Source organism: Culicoides brevitarsis, chromosome 2 (assembly GCF_036172545.1).
Source record: "Culicoides brevitarsis isolate CSIRO-B50_1 chromosome 2, AGI_CSIRO_Cbre_v1, whole genome shotgun sequence".
Lineage (NCBI taxonomy): Eukaryota > Metazoa > Arthropoda > Insecta > Diptera > Ceratopogonidae > Culicoides > Culicoides brevitarsis.
In genome coordinates this window covers 1565489-1584877 of record NC_087086.1, presented here as the reverse complement: position 1 = coordinate 1584877, position 19389 = coordinate 1565489, and the positions used below count along the sequence as shown (strand labels likewise).

General features: G+C 28.5%; 2 protein-coding genes across 2 annotated transcripts; one reads left to right on the top strand and one right to left on the bottom strand.

Annotated features, from left to right (window-relative positions):
- The first annotated feature begins 2720 nt into the window (after positions 1 to 2720).
- LOC134832548 (protein Shroom-like) lies at positions 2721 to 17202 on the top strand. Its single transcript, XM_063846612.1, has 4 exons — positions 2721 to 3011; positions 15054 to 15462; positions 15519 to 15894; positions 15951 to 17202. Exons 1-4 carry the CDS (start codon positions 2736 to 2738, stop codon positions 17200 to 17202), a joined length of 2313 nt encoding a protein of 770 aa, XP_063702682.1. The 5' UTR covers positions 2721 to 2735.
- LOC134832182 (chymotrypsin-2-like) lies at positions 12260 to 13084 on the bottom strand. Its single transcript, XM_063846125.1, has 2 exons — positions 13029 to 13084; positions 12260 to 12966 (listed from the first exon to the last, which is right to left on the bottom strand). The coding sequence occupies exons 1-2, from the start codon at positions 13081 to 13083 to the stop codon at positions 12260 to 12262; spliced, it is 762 nt and encodes a 253-aa protein (XP_063702195.1). The 5' UTR covers position 13084.
- Positions 17203 to 19389: the final 2187 nt, after the last annotated feature.

Here is a 19389-nt window from a genome sequence, read left to right as displayed (position 1 = left end):
AAACCCTTCTGCCAATAAATAACGCGTGCATTATTCAAACAAAAACAAAACAGAAGCTAATTAATTTAATGACACGACACACGATAATAACCGTAATAGAACTGAAATGATACGATGCCAAAGATGGAGATAAGAATTTTGATGATAGTCGCGTCACTTCTTGTCGTCGTGATTGTGACTGTCGGAACATTTGTTGACTTTTATAGCATCTCCCATAGCATGAAAAAGCAGCAGCACAGATCTGGAGTAGAGTAAAGCAAACATCAACCAGAAACTAAAAACAATGTATGAAAGAAAAATTGTCGGAAGAAAAAAAGTTGTTTTTTGGAAACTTGATGAATGAGCAAATTATGACAAAAGATGAGAGCGCATTTTCAATTGAACTAACTATCAAATTTTTATTTATAAGTAGACAAAATGAACTCAAATTCACATGAAGAACGACATATAAATCTAAATATGGCAACCAAAAGTTGAATTTCTGAAAGAAGTAAACTTTACATAATTAAGCTTAAATACTCGTATCCTTCAACTTAGTTGACCAGAGTGCATTGGAAAACCGGATATTATTCTCTTCAGAAAGTTATTGTATCAATTATGTTAAAACGTTTGGTTTCGAAAATACTGACATCCAAAAATCTTATGAGAAGTACTGCTCATCGATATCGGAGAAACAAGTTGTTAATGAAAATAATGTTAATAAAATCGAATGCCATATACTACTTAGCAATTCAAATGGAAGACGCGGTAATAACGAATAACATAATATTGGAAGTAATAAAAATTTAGAATTTATTCAAAAGACACATTACAAAGTAAAATAATTAACTCAAATAGTTAGTTTAAGCTTAACCAAACTCTAAACTCATAAAAAAAGTTAAGATCAGAATATTTTCATATGAAAAACTTTAACTAAAGATACATTTGATTGCATATACCTTGGGTTAAAGAGCAAAGTACCATCAAAAAAATAGTTAAGATGATGTTCCTAAACTAAATTTTTCTTATTTGATGAAATAAATACTATATAGAATTAGATTTTAATACAATTTCAAAGTAAAAAAAAATTATACCTCCCAAACTAAACATTTTCTGTTCAAATATTAATAACAGACAGACATCCATTTCATTTCAAAGCTCTTTTCGTCTTTATCAGGAAACGCGCTCCAAAAATAAAAACACAGGTAGCTACGTTTGTTTAATGCAATGATAATGATCGTCATCATCAGCATCATAATAATTATATCAATGGAATTAATTCTTTTTTTTTTGTAGTTCACATAAATATATGACATTCTTTCAAATAATACTTCTTGTTTACTTCTCTCATGTATTTATTTCAACGTTCATATATAAAATATAAAATATCTGAAACTAAAACAAGAAATGAAAAAAAAGCAAACGTAAGGCCGTTCATTACCCGTTCTTTCGTCGTCTTTCGTTTCTTAAAAATCTCTTCTTTTTATATTACACAAAACCTACAATAAATAAGATTTTACTTTGCAAAAATGCTGTACGAGAAAGAAATCGCATCAAAAAACGACGTGAGCGCTGTTATTTATGAGCTCATGTACGGAAACTTGTATGTACTTTATAAGAAGATGGGCGAAGAAACTCGTGCAAATTTTTTTTTAATTCAATATTATAAAAATAAAAAAAGGTTTCGACTTTATGACACTAATGTACATAAATAAACGAGAAGAATTGATAAGATTTTAATTAAAAGAAACGACTCTTATCAGAAATCTAAAAACAAATATTTTTGACAAATTTTTTAATCACACGTTTTAAAATGTCATTAACGGTGTCTCATTACCATAATAATACTTCTTTTTTTTCTGTTCCATTAAAGAACGAGTGAACTACAAAATTTTTCAATTAGTCTTAGATTAAGTAGTGTTAGATGATGATGATGATGATGACGAGTTTACTTATGCAAAGCATAGAATGGAATAAAAGAATATTATTTTTGTTTCTACTCCTTATTTGGCTTCGCCATAAGAAATATGAAGGTTTCTTCAAAAGTAGACGATTAATGCATTCATTACAACTGTATGAAGATGAAAAATTAACATAAGAATGCATCCCATCATTGTTGTGCTTCTGCTTAACTAACTTTACTGCCTACTTAAAAAATATTAAAACGTAACTTTGTATTCAATTCACTGAACTCGGGTGCAATTTGAAGCATTTTAAACTTGAAAAACTCCTTTAATGACCAAATCTAATCGAATTTAAGTAATATTCTAACTTTCTTTTCTTCTTTTCTCTCATTACAGATCGAAGCAACAAATTAATTCGAATGATTTTATGTTTCGTCGTGTCTACAACATTATGGAAGCTTGATTGTCCGGTACAAAATAAAAAAAAAGTGATACGTCATTTCGAAATGACTTAAAAGTGTGTTAAAAAGAAAGAGTGCGTTGTATTCAGTAACGAACCAGTTTAGTTCGAGTTATTTTTAATTTTCATTTTTCAAGTATTTAACAAAAAAAAAAATTTCTCAAAAACTGAACGGAAAAAAATTTGCATGAGGTGCAAATTCATGCATTGGGCGTCTCGTTACAATATGAAGTATTTACCATACATTTCGACAGCAGCACTAAAAGCAACAACAAGGAAATTAAACAAAGTTAATAATATCTACAGCTGACCAGTAGAGTACAAAAAACATTCAAATTGAGTGTGTGTGAGTGTTTGTGTTATAGTTAGTTAAAAAATAAAAATAGAAAATCATGGATCGGTTGAGTTTCGATCATAATCGCGTGATTGTTGGCGCAAGTGATCCAAATGTTGTTACGGCAGCAAATACAAATACAAGTCCAACAACTGGCAGTAATAATAACAATCTGAATAATTTAATCAGGAATAGCAGCAATAACAATTTAAGGTTTGGCCAACAACAACAACAGCAAACAGCACCAACCACAGTTACAGCGACACAAACAAATCAAACAGCTACCGTTGGTAATCTCATACTATCAGATACGAAGCTAACTGGTTCTATGAAGGTAAGATTTTCCTCCTTTTTTCTTCTTTTATTGCTTGAACGAGTGAAAAGTTTGAAAGTTCTCGCGCGCGCGCGACAAAAAAAATCACGGTTCCAATCACGTTTCGCCCCGTAACAAAAAAAAACCAGTCTTCTCGTCGTTGTAAAATGTAACTTGCTGCATTCAACTGGTTCTTCTTGTCTTGTCTTTCTCTCCGGCATACGAGTGTGTAGTATGGCAAACCAAATTTCTACCTCGTTTTTTTCTTGTAAAACGTGTAATGCAAAAATAAAACTTTTTATGCGGCAGACACACTTCATTCGGGTTAATTTGCATGATGATAACATGCGAGCAATTGAATTCAATGCAAAAATAGCAACATGTGTGAAACTAAAAGTTGATCAAGAGACTTTGTTCTTTGAGATTTTAAGTAGATTTAATCCTTTAATGCAATATTTTTTTTATAATTCAGAATTTTTTCAGTTTTGTAGAAATTCTCAAGTCTACAAAAATTTCAAAGTCTACAAAAATTCTTAATTCCATAAAAATTTTCATATCTTAAAAAAATTTAAAAAAAATTATTAAAATAAATTTTAATGTAAAAATAAAAAAAAATAAAAAGTTTCAAAAAATTTTCAATAATTTTTGAGTTTACAAAAATTTTCATGTTTTAACAAATATAAAAAAAAAATAAAAATGTTAAATAAAAAAAAAATTCAAAAGATCTCAAAAAATTTTAAAACTTAAAAAAAAATTTTAAAAATTCGAAATCAAAAATTTTCTAAATCTTTAAAAGTTAAAAAAAATTTTAAAAATTCTTAAATTTCTTAAAGTAAGTTTCTTGAAGTTAATTTTTTAAATTTTTTCATATTTTGAAGTTTCTAAAATCTTCAAAATCTTAAAAAGTTAAAAAGAACTCGAAAATCGACAAAAATTTTAAATATAAAAAAAAAAATATGTCATAATAAAAAAGAATAGTTGAAAAGTTAAAATAATGATTTCTACAAAAAAATGAAAATCTACAAAAAATTTGAAGTCTACATAAAGTTCTTATTTAATTCATGATTTTTTATTTTAGTGAAATAAAACAAATTTTCTGTGTTTTGAATTCAAATTAAAATTTCATAAAGTATAATTTCTTCACAAAAAAATATAAAATAATTTAGAAAATTTTTAAAATTTAATTTAAAGTCGATTTGAAGCTCAGAATAAAAATCAAAAATTGTTGAAAAAAAACTTTCAACTCAAAATCTGTCACTTTCAATCAACAAAGAGAACATTTTCTTAAAATCCCGTTCGATGATGAATGCGATTGCCAAAAATTTGCCATTTTTCGTCACTTCAACAACACTCCTTTCACACTTTTCGAGTCACTGAACGTGTCCATATTTGTTAATTTGTGCGTCAAAAAACCCGAAAAAGCAATAAATAAACCAGAAACGTAATAAAACTGCTCACTTTGATGCCTTTCTGTCCCAAAAATGTAAATCAAGCAACATCATATCAATATTAATAACAATAAAAAGAGAATAGAACTCTCCGGTAATCGCGCAAAAAAAGACAAAACAGCTGGCAATATAGAAGGAACGAAAGTTCAATGATCTTTTTGCGATTCGTCGTTGATAAAAGTCGCTCTGTACACACACGAACGAAAAAAAAATGAAAAAGATTGTGCAACAAGTTATGTTCTCTTCGTTTAAGAAAAAAAGAAGATTTTAATTAGCGTGGATCGTGAGCAAGGTGAAAGGAATTAAGGTTGAATGACCGAAAAGAGGATTTTGCGAAAATGACCTTGACCTGCTATAAATTTCGAAAAATTCCGAATTACGCAAAAAAAATGGCTTAGAAACTTCGAGTTTGAATTTCACACACTTGTTGCACTTCCGTGAATTGAATTTTTTTATTGAAAAAAATAAAAATCAGTTGAGCACGAAAATTGAAGCAACAGCAGCGCGGCGTGATTAAGTCAAACAAAAACAAACATAAAGAGGCTCGAATGCACTGAAGAAGAAGAAGCAACCGACGTTCTTTTTCAATTTACAAAAATTTTATGCATGAAATGGCACACACAATGCTCGTTCCGTCGTATAAAGTGTGAGGGATTTTTTGTTTTCGTGCGTATTATTTAATATTTAATCATAAATAAATGCATCTTTCTTTCGTGCGATGCGAGTTGAGGAAGATATCCGGTACGAAAAACGTAAAAAATCGACCGAAAAATGCTCGCAAGCAACTTTGATGATGAAGTGACCTTGATTGCAACAAAAGATTAGAGCAGTTTAAGGTCAAAGTCTGTTCTGCCGGCGTGCCATTCACTCCAACAGCTCGTACTTGTAGCAATTAAAATTTTGTTAAATATGAATTATGGACAGGCAAAAGATGAAAGATATATGAATCATAATTGTGCCAGATGGATTTCTCGAAGCAGTAATTAAAGTTGAAAGTCATACTCGACGATTAACGGCAATTAGTTCCAACATCGTTGTTTCCTTATTTGATTTTTGGATTTTTATTGAAAAATTTTTTTGACAGATTTCAATCTTTACGATTTTCCGACGAAGGATTTGGGGTCCATGAGAGCTACTCATGCCGTAACAATGTCACGCATTAGCACATGACACTTTTGTTCGAGCAGAAATACTCACTCCATGAGTCACTGAAATCGAAACGAATATATGACAATTTTATTAATATTTCTTGCAAGGCGACACGAGTGCAGAATGTGAATAACAAAACACAAAAAAAAACATGCAAAAAGCACACACAAATCATTTATTAGTCGCGTTCCAATGGAAAAATTAAATCTATTGTCGTCGTCGACGAGTTTGTTGTTTTGTTGCATATCGATTTGAGTTTTGAACTTTGTTTTATTAGAATGCGATTTTGTGAGAAAATTTATCGAATTTTTATTAAAAATTGATTTTTAATTAAAAAAATTATTTTCTCCTTAAATTCATCATTCTACAATATTTTTACAAAAATTTTTTTATTTTATTTTATTTTTTTAATTATTTTTTTTATTAATTTTTTTAAATTATTTTTTTTTAATTTTTTTATTTTATTTTTTTTTAATTAATTTTTTAATTATTTTTTTTTTTTTTGCTTTTTTTATTTAATTATTTTTCTCACATTTAAACTCAAATGTTAAAAAAATTTTTTTGCAAAACTTTAAAATTTTAAAATATTTTACCTCAAAATGAAACGAAATTTTTTTTTAATTTCGTAATTATTTTTTTTTTTTACTTAAAAAATTTAAATAAATTTTCTAAAATAAAATCTTTCAAAATTTTAAAAAACTTTTAAAAATCTGAAAAATTTTTTAAATTTAAATTTTTTCATTTCTTATAAAATAATTAAAAGAAGAATTTTAAAAAATTGTACTTTTTGTTCACAAAATCGCAATTTGACTAATAGGCTCGCCTCGTATTAGTTCGCAATTCTTTACTTTTTATATTTTTTTTCGCAAGTGTGATACATGGATTGCCCTATTGATCTTAATTTTTCATTGTTTCCTCATCGACTCGACTCTCATTCTCATATACATGAAATTTTTGTTTTGTAATAAATAATAAAAATAATTGCGGATCCTGTTTCTTTCTTTCTTTCCCCATAAAACTTCTCTTTTCTCATAACAAGAAGTTATTATTGGCAATAAAGTAGTTCACTTCACATTCACATTATTTACCATAAAAATTCAAATATTGAAACTCATTATTGGTTCGTAATATGCTTGTCTTATGTTCAATCATGCATGACCTAATTTGGTAAAAAAAAAGAAAAATTACAAAAAAAAATGAACAAATGGGCATGAGGAAGCCCTATAACCTCTCTTTTTGTTTCGTACTGTCTCTTTTTTTTTCTTCGTTCTCGCGTCGTCGTCGTAATCGTTACGGAATTTATTTATTACAGCAACAATTCATGTCGATGTGATCAAAAAAAAAAAAAAAAAAATGACGAACGACACAAAAATTGATTATACCACAAAGTTTTTAACAGTAAAAACCATAAGTAGCACCCGAGAAATGAAGACAAAAAAAAGTGAGATGAATATCTTACTTTGCACGCTTTCCGAACAAAAGTTGTGCACAAAAGTAAAATAAAACAATAAGGCGTCAAATTACCGAATTCTGATGAACTTCAAGAAAAGTGAAATTCCGGTGTTGAATTTTGCTGTCTTCGTTCACTTTTCAATGTTACGAGCTAAAAACATTGGAAAAAGTGTAAAAAGAGACATCCTATTTGGTGAAAAGGGCGCTCAAAACTGGATCAGCAGATGGCTACCGTTCGAAATTCCTTCGTTTTCGTGTTCGTGTCATATTATTCGTTCGCTGCAATCATATACCGATGAATTTATTGAATTAAATTCGTTCAAAGGAAACAAAAAATATATATATTAATTAACGAATATTTCTTGTGCGTTCCGTTACTCAAGACATTTATAAATATTTTTTGGACGTCTCTTTAATTTTTTTTTCAATGCATTTCAATAAAAATTTTAAAAAATATTTTTCATAACCGATGTTCGTCTGTATAAAATTGAAAAAAAAAATTTTTAAAAAAATTTAAATTAAAATTAATTTTTTTTTAAATTAAAATTTTTAATTTAATTTTAATTTAAAATTTTAATTTTTTTAAATAAAAATTTTATTTTTTTCTCAATTTTTTTTATAAATTTTAATTTCGAATCAAAATAAAATAATTTATTTTTTTTAAAAAATAATTTTTTGCAAAACGAATAAAATGCGCTCAAGTAATTCATTTTACTTGAAAATTTTAAGTCTTAAAAATTTCTTCAATAATAATAATTTTTAATTTAAAACTGAGCAAGTTAAGTGAATGACCAACAAACAAGAGAAAAAAATCGTATAAATGATCTGTTACTCATTATTGTTAATTTTTATCATTATTTTATTAAAAATATCACACCAAGTTAAAAAAGCTTCACTTTTGTTCAAAAACAAATAATAAGAAATCATAAAAAATTGAGATAAATTTTTATTATTTTTTTAATGAGATACGTGTTGAGATTTCGACGCATGGGCGAAAAAGTGAAAAAAATAAAATTGGAATAAATTTAATAAAAAATAATAAATAATGAAAAAAGGAGAAAAGTGTAACGAATTATTTTGTTTATTTTGAACTTTGTTGCTTTTCGTGCATGCTGACCCAAATTTCAAGATGAAATAAAAAAAAAACAATTTTTGGCAACAAGTTCAATACTCTTGCTTCACAGTAAATTAATAATTGAAAAAAAAAAATAAAATTAGAATCTAGTTAATTTTCAATAATAATAAAAAAGATAGAGTTAAGTATTTAGTAAAAGCCAACCAACCGTTGAATTCTTTATAAAAAGTTTTTTTTTTATCTTTACGATTTTTTTTTTCGTTAACTTGCATTAAACTCTTAAGTAAGGCATTTAATGAGGACTGTAAAGAATCTACTTACACGAACTCCATAATTGTCGTTGGTTGCAAGAGAAGTCAACGACATAGATATTCGACATTTTTTCACGAGAAAATTACGCGAGGGGATTTGTGTTATTACAACAAACTGAAGAAATGGTATTTGATGCGGAATGTTGCACAAGAATTAAAGGCTTGAAGATTTCTTGAGAGTGAAAATTATTGTTTTTTAGGTTTTAAGAGAAATTTCTATTAAAGTTTTAATTTTTTAGAAAATTTAAGAAAAAAAATTATCTTAAATTTAATTTTTTTTAAATTTATTTTTGTTGAAATTAAATTTAATTTTTTAAAATACTTAATTTTTTATTATTTTATTTGAATTTTTTTAATTTAATTTTTTATTATTTTAATTGAATTTTTTTCATTTAATTTTTTTAAATTAAATTTAATTTTTAATAAAAATTATTTTTTTTTTAATTATTTTTTTGTTAAATGAATTTAATTTTTTTAATAAATTTAATTTAAATTTTTTTAATATTAAAATTTAAAAAAAAAAATATTTAATTTATTTTTTTTTAAATTAAATTAAATTTAATTTTTTAATAAATTAATTTTTTTAATAAATTAATTTTTTTTAATATATTAATTTTTTTATTATTTTAATTTATTTTTTTTTAATTTAAATTAAATTTAATTTTTATTTTTTTTTTAATTTTTTAATTAATAGTTAACAAATAATAATTTAATAATTTTTTAATAAATTTAATTTAATTTTATTTTTATAAGCAAAAACTTATTTTTATAAGCATTAACATTGTTAGCAAATTTTTAAATTCGAAATCCAAAAATGTAAATTTTAATAATTTTTTACAAAAAGAAATCCTTCATAAAGAGGAGTTGATTTTCATGCTTTCCTCATCACGCGTTCAAATACTCTCGTAACAGTTGAAATCTCACATATTACGATGCAATCTGGTTAAAAAAACTGAAATGCACGTCGTCATGGGTGTATTAACAACTTTTTAAACGTGCAAATTACTTGAGGTCCCAATTGAAACGCGGCACACGATGACCTTTATTGTTAATCATGCATGTTGCCTCGACGTTTTAAGTAAATATTGAAACGAAACAACATATTCAATAATTCCAATAATAATAAAATAATCAAATACTAATAAAAAACTACAAAATATATATCAACGAGTATTAGTTATGTCTGCCCGGAGGCGTTCACGCATTTTGCTACGACGACGATTCTGATTATTGTCTCAAATTTTCGTTAAATGAAAATTCTCTGCAGGCTGTTTGTTTTTTTTTTTTTGAGTTTAATGACTCGCTTGTTCTAGTTTTGTCACAAAATTTGCCTCATGGGTGGTTTTCGCTTCGTAAGACGACCATCACGAGTAACTTTTTTTTTGTTTCGCGTGCCTCGTCGAAAATTAATCCTCCGTAATTTCTGTTCTTTTATCGTTAAAAATTATTTTTCGTACAAAAAAGGTCTTGCTGGATATTAAAACAAAGCAAAATGGCAATAACAATGACCAACCAGAGAGAATTGTTGATGAATGAACAAAAAAATAATGAATTAACACCCGCTCAGTAACCCAATTTTGTAAAAAAAAATAAAATTTTGAGGTTTTGAGCAATAACAATCAACACTGACACACATCTTGATCGGGAGACGAGCTAAGATTTGATCGAATTAATTAAAAAATTAACTTCAGGAGAGTCGCCGAAGACAATGCGGGGCATTATGTAAGAAAAAACGATGATTAATACAAAAGTAGTACAAAACTGATCGTGGCTTGAATGAATAATGAAGGACAGAAAGAAGGGTGATCATTGTGCAAATTGTTTATTTTTTTCATGAGCAATCTTGATTTGTTTTTGATTTCCGATTCGAGTTTGGAATTTTTTCATGTTTTTTCGAGACTTATCGAAATTCGATCAATGTTCCCTTTGGGATCAAGTAACTTATCTGATCGACTTTAATGGCAATGTAACGACTAAGAGCCCTTTAAAATGTTTTAAAGCTTAATTTTGACGCTTTTGGTGAACTTTTCGATCATTTTTGGAAGTTGTAAGAACTGAAATGGCGTGAAAGTCAGATTTTATGACAAATATGATGAACAGAGGTCAAATGAAGGTCAAAATTTGAATTTTTAGCTTTATTGAGTCATGAGAGTTTTAAAATTTATTTTTTTTTGCTAAAAATTTAACTTTTAAAAGGTCTCAGAAATTAATTTTTGACTTCTAATTCTGAAAAAAAGCTAAAATTTTTGTTCAAAAGATCAAAAAATTCTTCCGATATGGAAAAAATGTCTGTAATGTAACGTGTTTGTCTTATTTTTATCGTCATTTCATTCCAAACAAAATTCTTTCGCAAGGTATTCCAAACAAATATGTTCAAATACAAAACATTTGTCTTCTTCAAACGTCGTCGTCGTCACCTCGTCGTCATGAAGCGTCTTGACACTCGCTCTTGTTTCTACTCACTCGCCTTTTGTTGTCGAAACAGCCTTCAAGATTTTTTTTCTCGTCATTCATTGAAGAAAACCAACAAAAGCCAACCAACTTGATCATCATCCAGCCTTTGATACCTGCTCACAAAAACGCCACTCGCGCATAAATAACAATTAACCGTCGAGCAACAACAACAACAGAAAACCTTAATTAGCCTTATTGGATAACACCCAATTCATTACCGATTTAACCGTTTACTACTGCGCCGCGCACGTCAATCGCTCAAGCACCAACACTTTTACTTTGCGCTAAACCATAAACTACACATTACTATTCATAACTTTGCATTCATGCATACCGCGAGTCGCGCTTCTTGCTGTTTTGCGCTATTATTATTATTTAATTTGTCTTACAAATGATTGCCACGATCCACGTCGATCGTTGTAATCATCCAAAAAATTGTTTTTTTTTTAAGTTTTGTGAAATTAATGACTTGAGCGTATTTCAAAATTTTATATTTCTTATGATTTCCAATTTTTTGTGAGTTTTAATTTTTTTCTTTAAAAAAAAAATTTTTTTTTTAATTTTCATAATTTCATGAATTTCAAAAATTTTCATAATTTTTAAGAATTTAAAAAATTTTCATGAATTTCAAAAATTTTTATTATTTATAAGAATTATAAAAATTTTCATATTTTTATGAATTTCAAAAATTTTCATAATTTTTATGAATTTTAATTTTTTCACGAATTTCAAAAATTTTAATAATTTTTAAGAATTATAAAAATTTTCATATTTTTATTAATTTTAAAAGTTTTCATAATTTTTAAGAATTTCATACATTTTAATAATTTTTTAAAAACTTTTATTTTTAAAATTCATCAAATTAACAAATATAATAATTTCAATAAAAATTAATTAAACAAAAAATTTTCGAAAAAAAACAACAGACAGACAACAAATCAAGCAATTTTCAGTTCGAAATGCGCCTCAAACAAATTATGTTTAAAAACAAGTACATTCATTAATAATTATGTAGCGATTACGCAAAATTAAAGTTTTTGTTCACTTTTTGCGATTCTCCTCATTGTTTGTTCGTTAGAAGAAGGCGCCTTCTTTTGTGCAAAAAAACTTTAGACGAGATTACGCGTTTTTTTTCACGCATTTTATTAAATATTGCGTGTTCATAACACCCGGAATCGAACAAAAAAATCGAATCTGGGTATTTATTTTGTAACGCATTGACTTTCTATTCGTTATTCGTCATTACCTACTCGCCAAACGACCTTGTGCGTTTTTGTCGATGATGAGCGAAGACAATAAACTCAATTAAGTTTTAATAATTTAATTTATTTTGCAAGTAAAAAAAGTTGTTTTCGTCTCGATGAGATTAGTTTTTTAGTTTTAGACACGAGCTGTTTCTTCGATCCATGATTTGAAGGAATAAACACGCGTAAAGGCATCTGGATATCCGATGGCGCAAGGACGTCCCCAACTAACAGCTCCAACCAATTCTTGTCGACCATTGATAGTGCAAACTAATGGACCGCCGCTGTCGCCATGACACATGCCTTGCCCGTATTTCGTGAATGTGCAAATGCCCGTGTCAATAACGGATCCGCTGCCATGCTTTTGGTTGCATTCGTCATTCGTGATGGTTTGAACATTGGCGAATTGCAAGTTATCGGGAGCACTTCCGGGATACGAGGTTGTTCCCCATCCGCTGGCAACGCAATTTTCGACGCCGACAAAGGTTGAACTCAAAGCGATCGGTTGAACATTTTCGTTGAATTCAATGTCACGGCCAACCTTGATGAGCCCGATGTCGTTGTACAATTGCCACGAATTCCAATCTTTGTGATAGATGAGTTCTACGACGTCGTAAGTGTCTCCGCCTGAACTGAGTTTCTCGGATCCTGCGACAACTTTGAAGTACGATGGAGACATGCCTTCGATACAGTGAGCAGCAGTTACGATCCAACGTTTGTTGTAGATCGCACCTCCGCAATAATGACTTCCGAAGTAACGAAGGGAAATTTGGTACGGGAATTGTCCAAGACGAGCATTTTCTCCTCCAACAATACGACCAGCATTGAGGGATTGTGGAAGAACTGTACGAAAAAAAATTTTTTTTTAGAAAATTTTTAAATTAATTCTTTTTTAAAATTCTTACCTTTGGCATTTGCAACGGCGGCAAAGGCGAGTAAAGCGATAAGTGCGATTTTCATGTTGATTGTCGACTTAAAAGTAACGAACAATTCGCGAAGATTGTCTTATATACACTTCCCATATCTCGTTTGGGGGCAAATCTTATCAAACATGCCTTGATGATAAAAATTTTAATTGTTTGATGAAAATATAAAGTTTTCAATGAGATAAGGTCAATGATACGTGATTTTGTAGTAAATTTTGGAAATCCCTTCGTTATCGCGCTACCTTAATAGATGCATATCAATGTCCGGTGTTATCTTATCCGCGTGAGAGATGACGGGAATTTTACGGAAGAATCGCTTGAGACACAATTATCGATTGCAAACTTGTAAGGCTGTCTTTAATAGAGGCAATTTGTTCATGTCAATAGTTTTTTCTGTTATAATTCCTGTTGCCTTTTGTGTGTCGCGCTGAATGCGAGGTGTGTGCATCGACATGCAAAATTCCAGCGGTTATTTGATACATTTTCGAGTACCCTTGAATGGGTTTGTATTTCATAGCGCACGTTTTATGCAAATTTATAAAGAATTGTAAAGATGGTGACATTTTAATTTTTTTTTGAAGATGAAAAATTTTTTAAAGGAGTTTAAGTTCAATTTTTTGAATTTTAATTTAATTAATTTCATGAAAATTGAAAATTTTAGGTATATGAAAATACAAAATTTTTTTTTGAATGTCTATTTGATGGTTGTAAAGCTTAAAAATTGAAAAATATAAAAAAACGTAAAAAAATCCGTAAAAAATACGTAAAAAAAATATGAAAAATTTTTTTAATGTCTGATGAACATTGAAAAATATAAAATTTCGGATTTTTCGGTATTTTTTTTTTTTTTTTTTTTTTTTTAATATAAATTTGATGATTCTTAAGCTTTAAATTTTTAAGTTCTTAAATTTGTAAATGCAAAATTTGATATTTTTCACAAAATTTTTAGTTAAAATGAAAATTTCATAAAAATTTATTTTATTTTTAAAATTAATTTAATTAATTAATAAAAAATAATAAAGGTTAAGCTTTATAATAAATTTTTATTTTTTTTAATTATTTATATTTGAGCCTGAAATTTGCTCTCATTAATAAAAATTTTTAATTTATTTAATTAAATAAATTTATTTTTTAAAATTTTAATAATTTAATTAAGATTTTTTAAAATTAAATTTAAAATTAATTTATAAGAAATTAATTTTAATAAAGGCTTAATTTTGTTAAAATTAATTATATTAATTTTATGCTTGGTTTGGATTAATTGAAATAATTTTACTTACAATTTTCATAGTTGACCTTTGTCATAGTTGACAAAAAATTTTAAATAAAATTTTTAGAATAATTTTTAATTAAATTAAATTAAATAAAATTAATTTAAAAATTTTTAATCAAATTAAATTAATTTTAAGATTTTTAATTAAATTAAATTAATTTAAAATTTTTTTTAATTATTTTAAAATAATTTTACCTTTTTTTTAAATATTTCAATAACTAAAAGTCAATTCAAGCCTTTTTTCATCAACTGAATGTGAGAATTGTTATTTTTATCCCATACGATGGTAAAAAAGTAGAGTAAGTCACACACAGTTAATCCATTTATCCACGCAAAACAGTCACATATCGACATCGCCTGTGGGCAAAAGTTAATTAAAGGGTTCTGAGAACGCCAAATTGAACGTTATTTGTTGCGACTTGACAGTTGTGTCGTAAAATCAAACGTTTTGTCATTTCATCGAAGGTCATTTATCCCAAAAAAGTGCCAATTATTTTCTCAACAAATAATAGTAAAACGTGTAACCTCATCAAAATCTCGTAAAAAACAGCTATTAACACGAATAATTTTGATATTTTTGCGTAATCCGTTTCAATTTCAAACTTATTTGCCTATTCGTTCGATTTTGTGTGTGCATCACGAGTTTCATTGAGCAACAATTTTCTTTGTTTACATCGAAATTCGATTCCAATGTCACTAACTCTCCCATTTTTTCTTATTTTTCGTTACAGGATGACAATTTGAACAAAAATGACATCGCTGAATCGCGTGTTGGTCTCACGCAAGCTGGATTAGAAGAATACAGTCGTTCCTATTACGATACCAATGCAATGTATAACCATCAAAAGCAATCGTCGTACGCACAATCCGAAGGCTATCACAGTTACGTCTCGAGTTTGGATAGCAGTTCGACGCCATTTCTCGATCGTTTGCGACAAGATAGCGAATTAATTCATTCGCGGAATCTCAGTTGGTCCCAAGATTATGTGAGTGTTGCGGGAAGCAGCAATCTCGGTGATAATAGTCCGGAAAGTAGTTCCTCAACGGAGACATTAAAATGGCTCGGTTCGATGTCGGATTTGTCGGTAATTAGTCATGCGACGAGTAATTCCGCCATTTCTGAAGTTGGAGCACAAAATCGTAAGAAAATATTTTTTTTTGTTAAAAAAATTTTTTTTTACCAATTTTTTTTTCAGCATCTCCCTCGCAATTGATCGTTCACAGTTCGAGAGTTCGAACGCCTCAACGTCACAATTCCGAAAGTGTTTTGTTCATGAAAGATGAAAATCAGGCGCCTTCAATGCCGAAAACATCTCCGACGGGAAATGGATCTTCTTTGGGAATCGGGCCTGTTTCGAATCACGTGAGCACTTCGAGTCTCGATGCGATCTTGGATGAAACGATGCGACATCAAACGCAAAGTACAGGACTGACGAGATCAAGTGATCGTTCTAGTCGTAGAAATAATAGCAGACTTTTTCCAATTAACACGTACACGGAGATGCCAAAAAATGCGCAACAACCTTTGTCTCCGAACACGGGAAGTCAAACGCAATTAGATCAAATTCAAAAGTAAGAATTTTTTTTAAATTTTTAAAATAATTTTACTTACATTTTTTTCATTTTAGATCTCCAACAAGTCCTCCGGCATGGCAAAGTGTTGCTGAACGCATCAATGAAATCGAAAAGAATGCCAACAATCCTTCGCAGCAACCTTTTACGATGCAACAACAACAAAAATACACATTTCTCGATCCCGCAAAGACTCAATTGGTATCAAATGCTGCCCTGAAAGCTGTGCAAAAGAACGCCATTCAATCGTATTTCGAGCGACAGCAATCTGTTCGTGAGAGTATCAGTCGGAGCAAATCTGTGAATCAATCGATTGCGTATTCGAAGCCCGTCGTTGCTCGTCCTCATTCGTTAAACATGAGCTCCAATATGTCAAGCTCGATGAAAAATCTTCAACGTTCCTCCATGTCGGGAATTGCTCCTCCTGATGGCTTGATGCAACATTCGAAACCCTTAACAGCTAAAAATAGTCCCATAAAGAGTCCCGTGAAAGATTCGTTCGATCCGAGAAACGTTATTAACAGAATCGCAGCGCAAATTATCGGAAACGAGATGAAATCTGATGAAATTCCTCCAACGCCTCCGCCGAGAAATCGTGCTCCAATTCCCGTTCGTCGAACATCCTCAGCTGCGGAATATTCCTCGATGCGTGATAAAGTCAACCAATCAAAGCAGAATCTCTCGAAAGATCTTCTCGGTCCAATGATCATGGGTCCTATTATTTCGCTCGATGATTGGGTGCCCGAACGTCCTCCGAAAAATCCAACGTTACGCATTCCAAGTCCCGAATTGCCTCCGCCGCCTGTTCCGATTGTCAATGAACAAGAAGCTCTGCCCACGTTTGATGAACCTTTGCCGCCGCCGCCCGACGAAGTTTTGCGACACGTGAGACAACATTCCGAAGTCGAAGCAAAGCACGCAAACACGCCGAGTAGAAGAAACAGTTTTGCGGGACACAGTACGCGAATTGTGCGAAATCCGTATTACGAACCCGCGCATATTGCTTCTGTGTCGCAGCCTGGATTGCATCGAACGAATGGATTTGATGCACGTGCCTCGCATCACAATTTTACGACGACGACGACGACTTCGCATCATCATGCGAAAAAAGGCGGCACGCATCAAGCGCAACGTGTGATTTTGGATGAAGCTCCGCAGAATAAAGTTTCGATGCGAAAGAGAGCGCATAATATGCAAAATACTGTGGGACTTCCAACGACGTTACAACAGCAACAAACTCCTCCGCCTCCGTTGAAGCCTCGAATGTCGGGACAACACGTTCATGGACCGCAATTGATTGAACGGTGAGTTTTGTTTCTTTCACTTCCGTATTTTAAATTTTAAAATTTTCGTGCATCGTCTTCTTTCACTTTAATGATGAGTTTTTGTAAGAATTTGCGAATTTTTCAAAAATATATTTTTCAATTGAAAATTACTTTTTCTTATTTTTAAAAATTGAATTTAAAAAAAAAATTTTTTCCTTGAAAGTTTAAAAATTTTATAATTTTTCATAAAAAAATAATTTTTAAAAAAAAAAAAAAATTTCAATAAAAATTTAAAATTATTTAAAATTAAAATTTTTAAAATTAAAAATTTATTGAAATTTAAAATCAAAATTAATTTTTTTTAAAAAAAATTAAAAATTTTAAAAAAAAAATTATAAAAAATTAATGTAAATTAAATTTTATTTTTTTAATTATTTTAAAAATTAAAAAAAAATAATTAATTTAAAATTAAAATTTTTAAAAATTAAAATTTTTAAAAAAAAATTATTAAAATTAAAAAAAGTTAGAATGGTAATATGAAAATTTAAAAAAAAAATTAATAAAAATTATCACAAAATAATTAAATATCATGAAAAAGCAAAAAAAAATCACATTTGCAAATTTTTACAAAAATTCACATATTTTCGTTACATTAAAAGCCAAATCAGTAAGCACAAAAGTCATCCGACTTTCAATTTACATTTGTTGAACAAACGAACATTTCCATTTATTTTTATTTTTTTGCATTGTTTTTTCGTCTGACTTGAGTGCGGCATGAAATCCCGTCGATTCTCATGACCTTAAACTTTGAAATGATGCAAAAGTTAACATGTTACTGTTTCTTCTTCGACTACCAAAGCACAATACTCGGCTGTACGTGTGAAGTAGTAAATTGAAGTAACCAAGGTAGTCAAACAGAACGAACGAGATAATTATGTGCGTTAAAAAAAAAAAAATAAAAATTGCAACAACCAAAATAAATGGAAAAATTCTGCAGTGCACATTCAAAGAAAGAGTTGAGGCGAAACGCTTTGTTAATAATGAGGGACCATGATCATGTGTGTTGCAATATTTTTTTAATGTACCTTGCTAATAAAAAAGAGCATTTTTGTGTGTTTGTTGCAATAAAAACAGGAGCAGCTGCTGTTTCAATTTTATTTTTGCACCAACCAACAAGGATCTGTCAAGAAACGTAGAGTTAGTATGAAATTAAATGGTGAACAAGTGAAATCTAAATTAAAACAAAGAACGAAATTTTTACGAAAAAGGAAGTGCTCAAGGTTGTCTGATTTTTATTTTGGTTTAAATAATTTTTTGATCAATCAATAGAGTGAAACGTCACTGATTTTAATAAAAATATTAAATTTTTTAAGATTTTCATGAAAAATTTTCAAAAATATGCAAAATTTTTTGACAATATTTTTGGAAAATTGTTAAAAATTTTTTGATATTTTTTTTAAATAATTTCAATTAATTTAATTATTTTTAACATATTATTAAAATTAATTTGAAATTTTTATTTAAAAAATATATTTTTATTTAAATTTATTTATTCAAATAAAATTTTTATTTATTTAAAATAATAATTCATTTTTAAAATTATTCATATTATTTTTATATTTATTTTAATTTTTTATAATTTTTTTTTTAATTTTTAATTAAAATTTATTCATTTAATTAATTATTTATTTATTTAAAAATTTAATTAAAAAAATTAAATTAATAATAATTAATGTTAATTTTTTTATTTAAAATTTATTTTATTGAAATTTATTTTAAACAAAAATTTTCTGTTTAAAAAAAATTAAAAAAAAATGTTGAAATTTCCAAAATAGAAAAAAAATTAAAAAATAATACTTAACTGACAAAATCTGCTGAAATTTAAATAAAAAAGCTCTAATTTTACGGTATACCGTTTCAAACTTTCTCTCTCTTACGATCAAAAGCTTTAAATTATTTCTCTCTCTTAAACATTCAACTTAAAAATAATTTCTTCACGTCTTAACTTAACATTTTTGCATTGAACACTAACATTTTCTGCCTTCGTACAGCAAAATTCGTACCTTTATAAACGTACATTTACCGGTTTTGTTCATTTTCTCTCGAAAAGTAATTTGAAAAAAATCAAAACAGAGAGAAACACGAGCTTTTCGATCGTTTTTCGGTATCGTTCGTACGATGGCTCGTGCTCGCAAGTACAAAAGAAACAGTTGTTTTGTCCACAAATTGC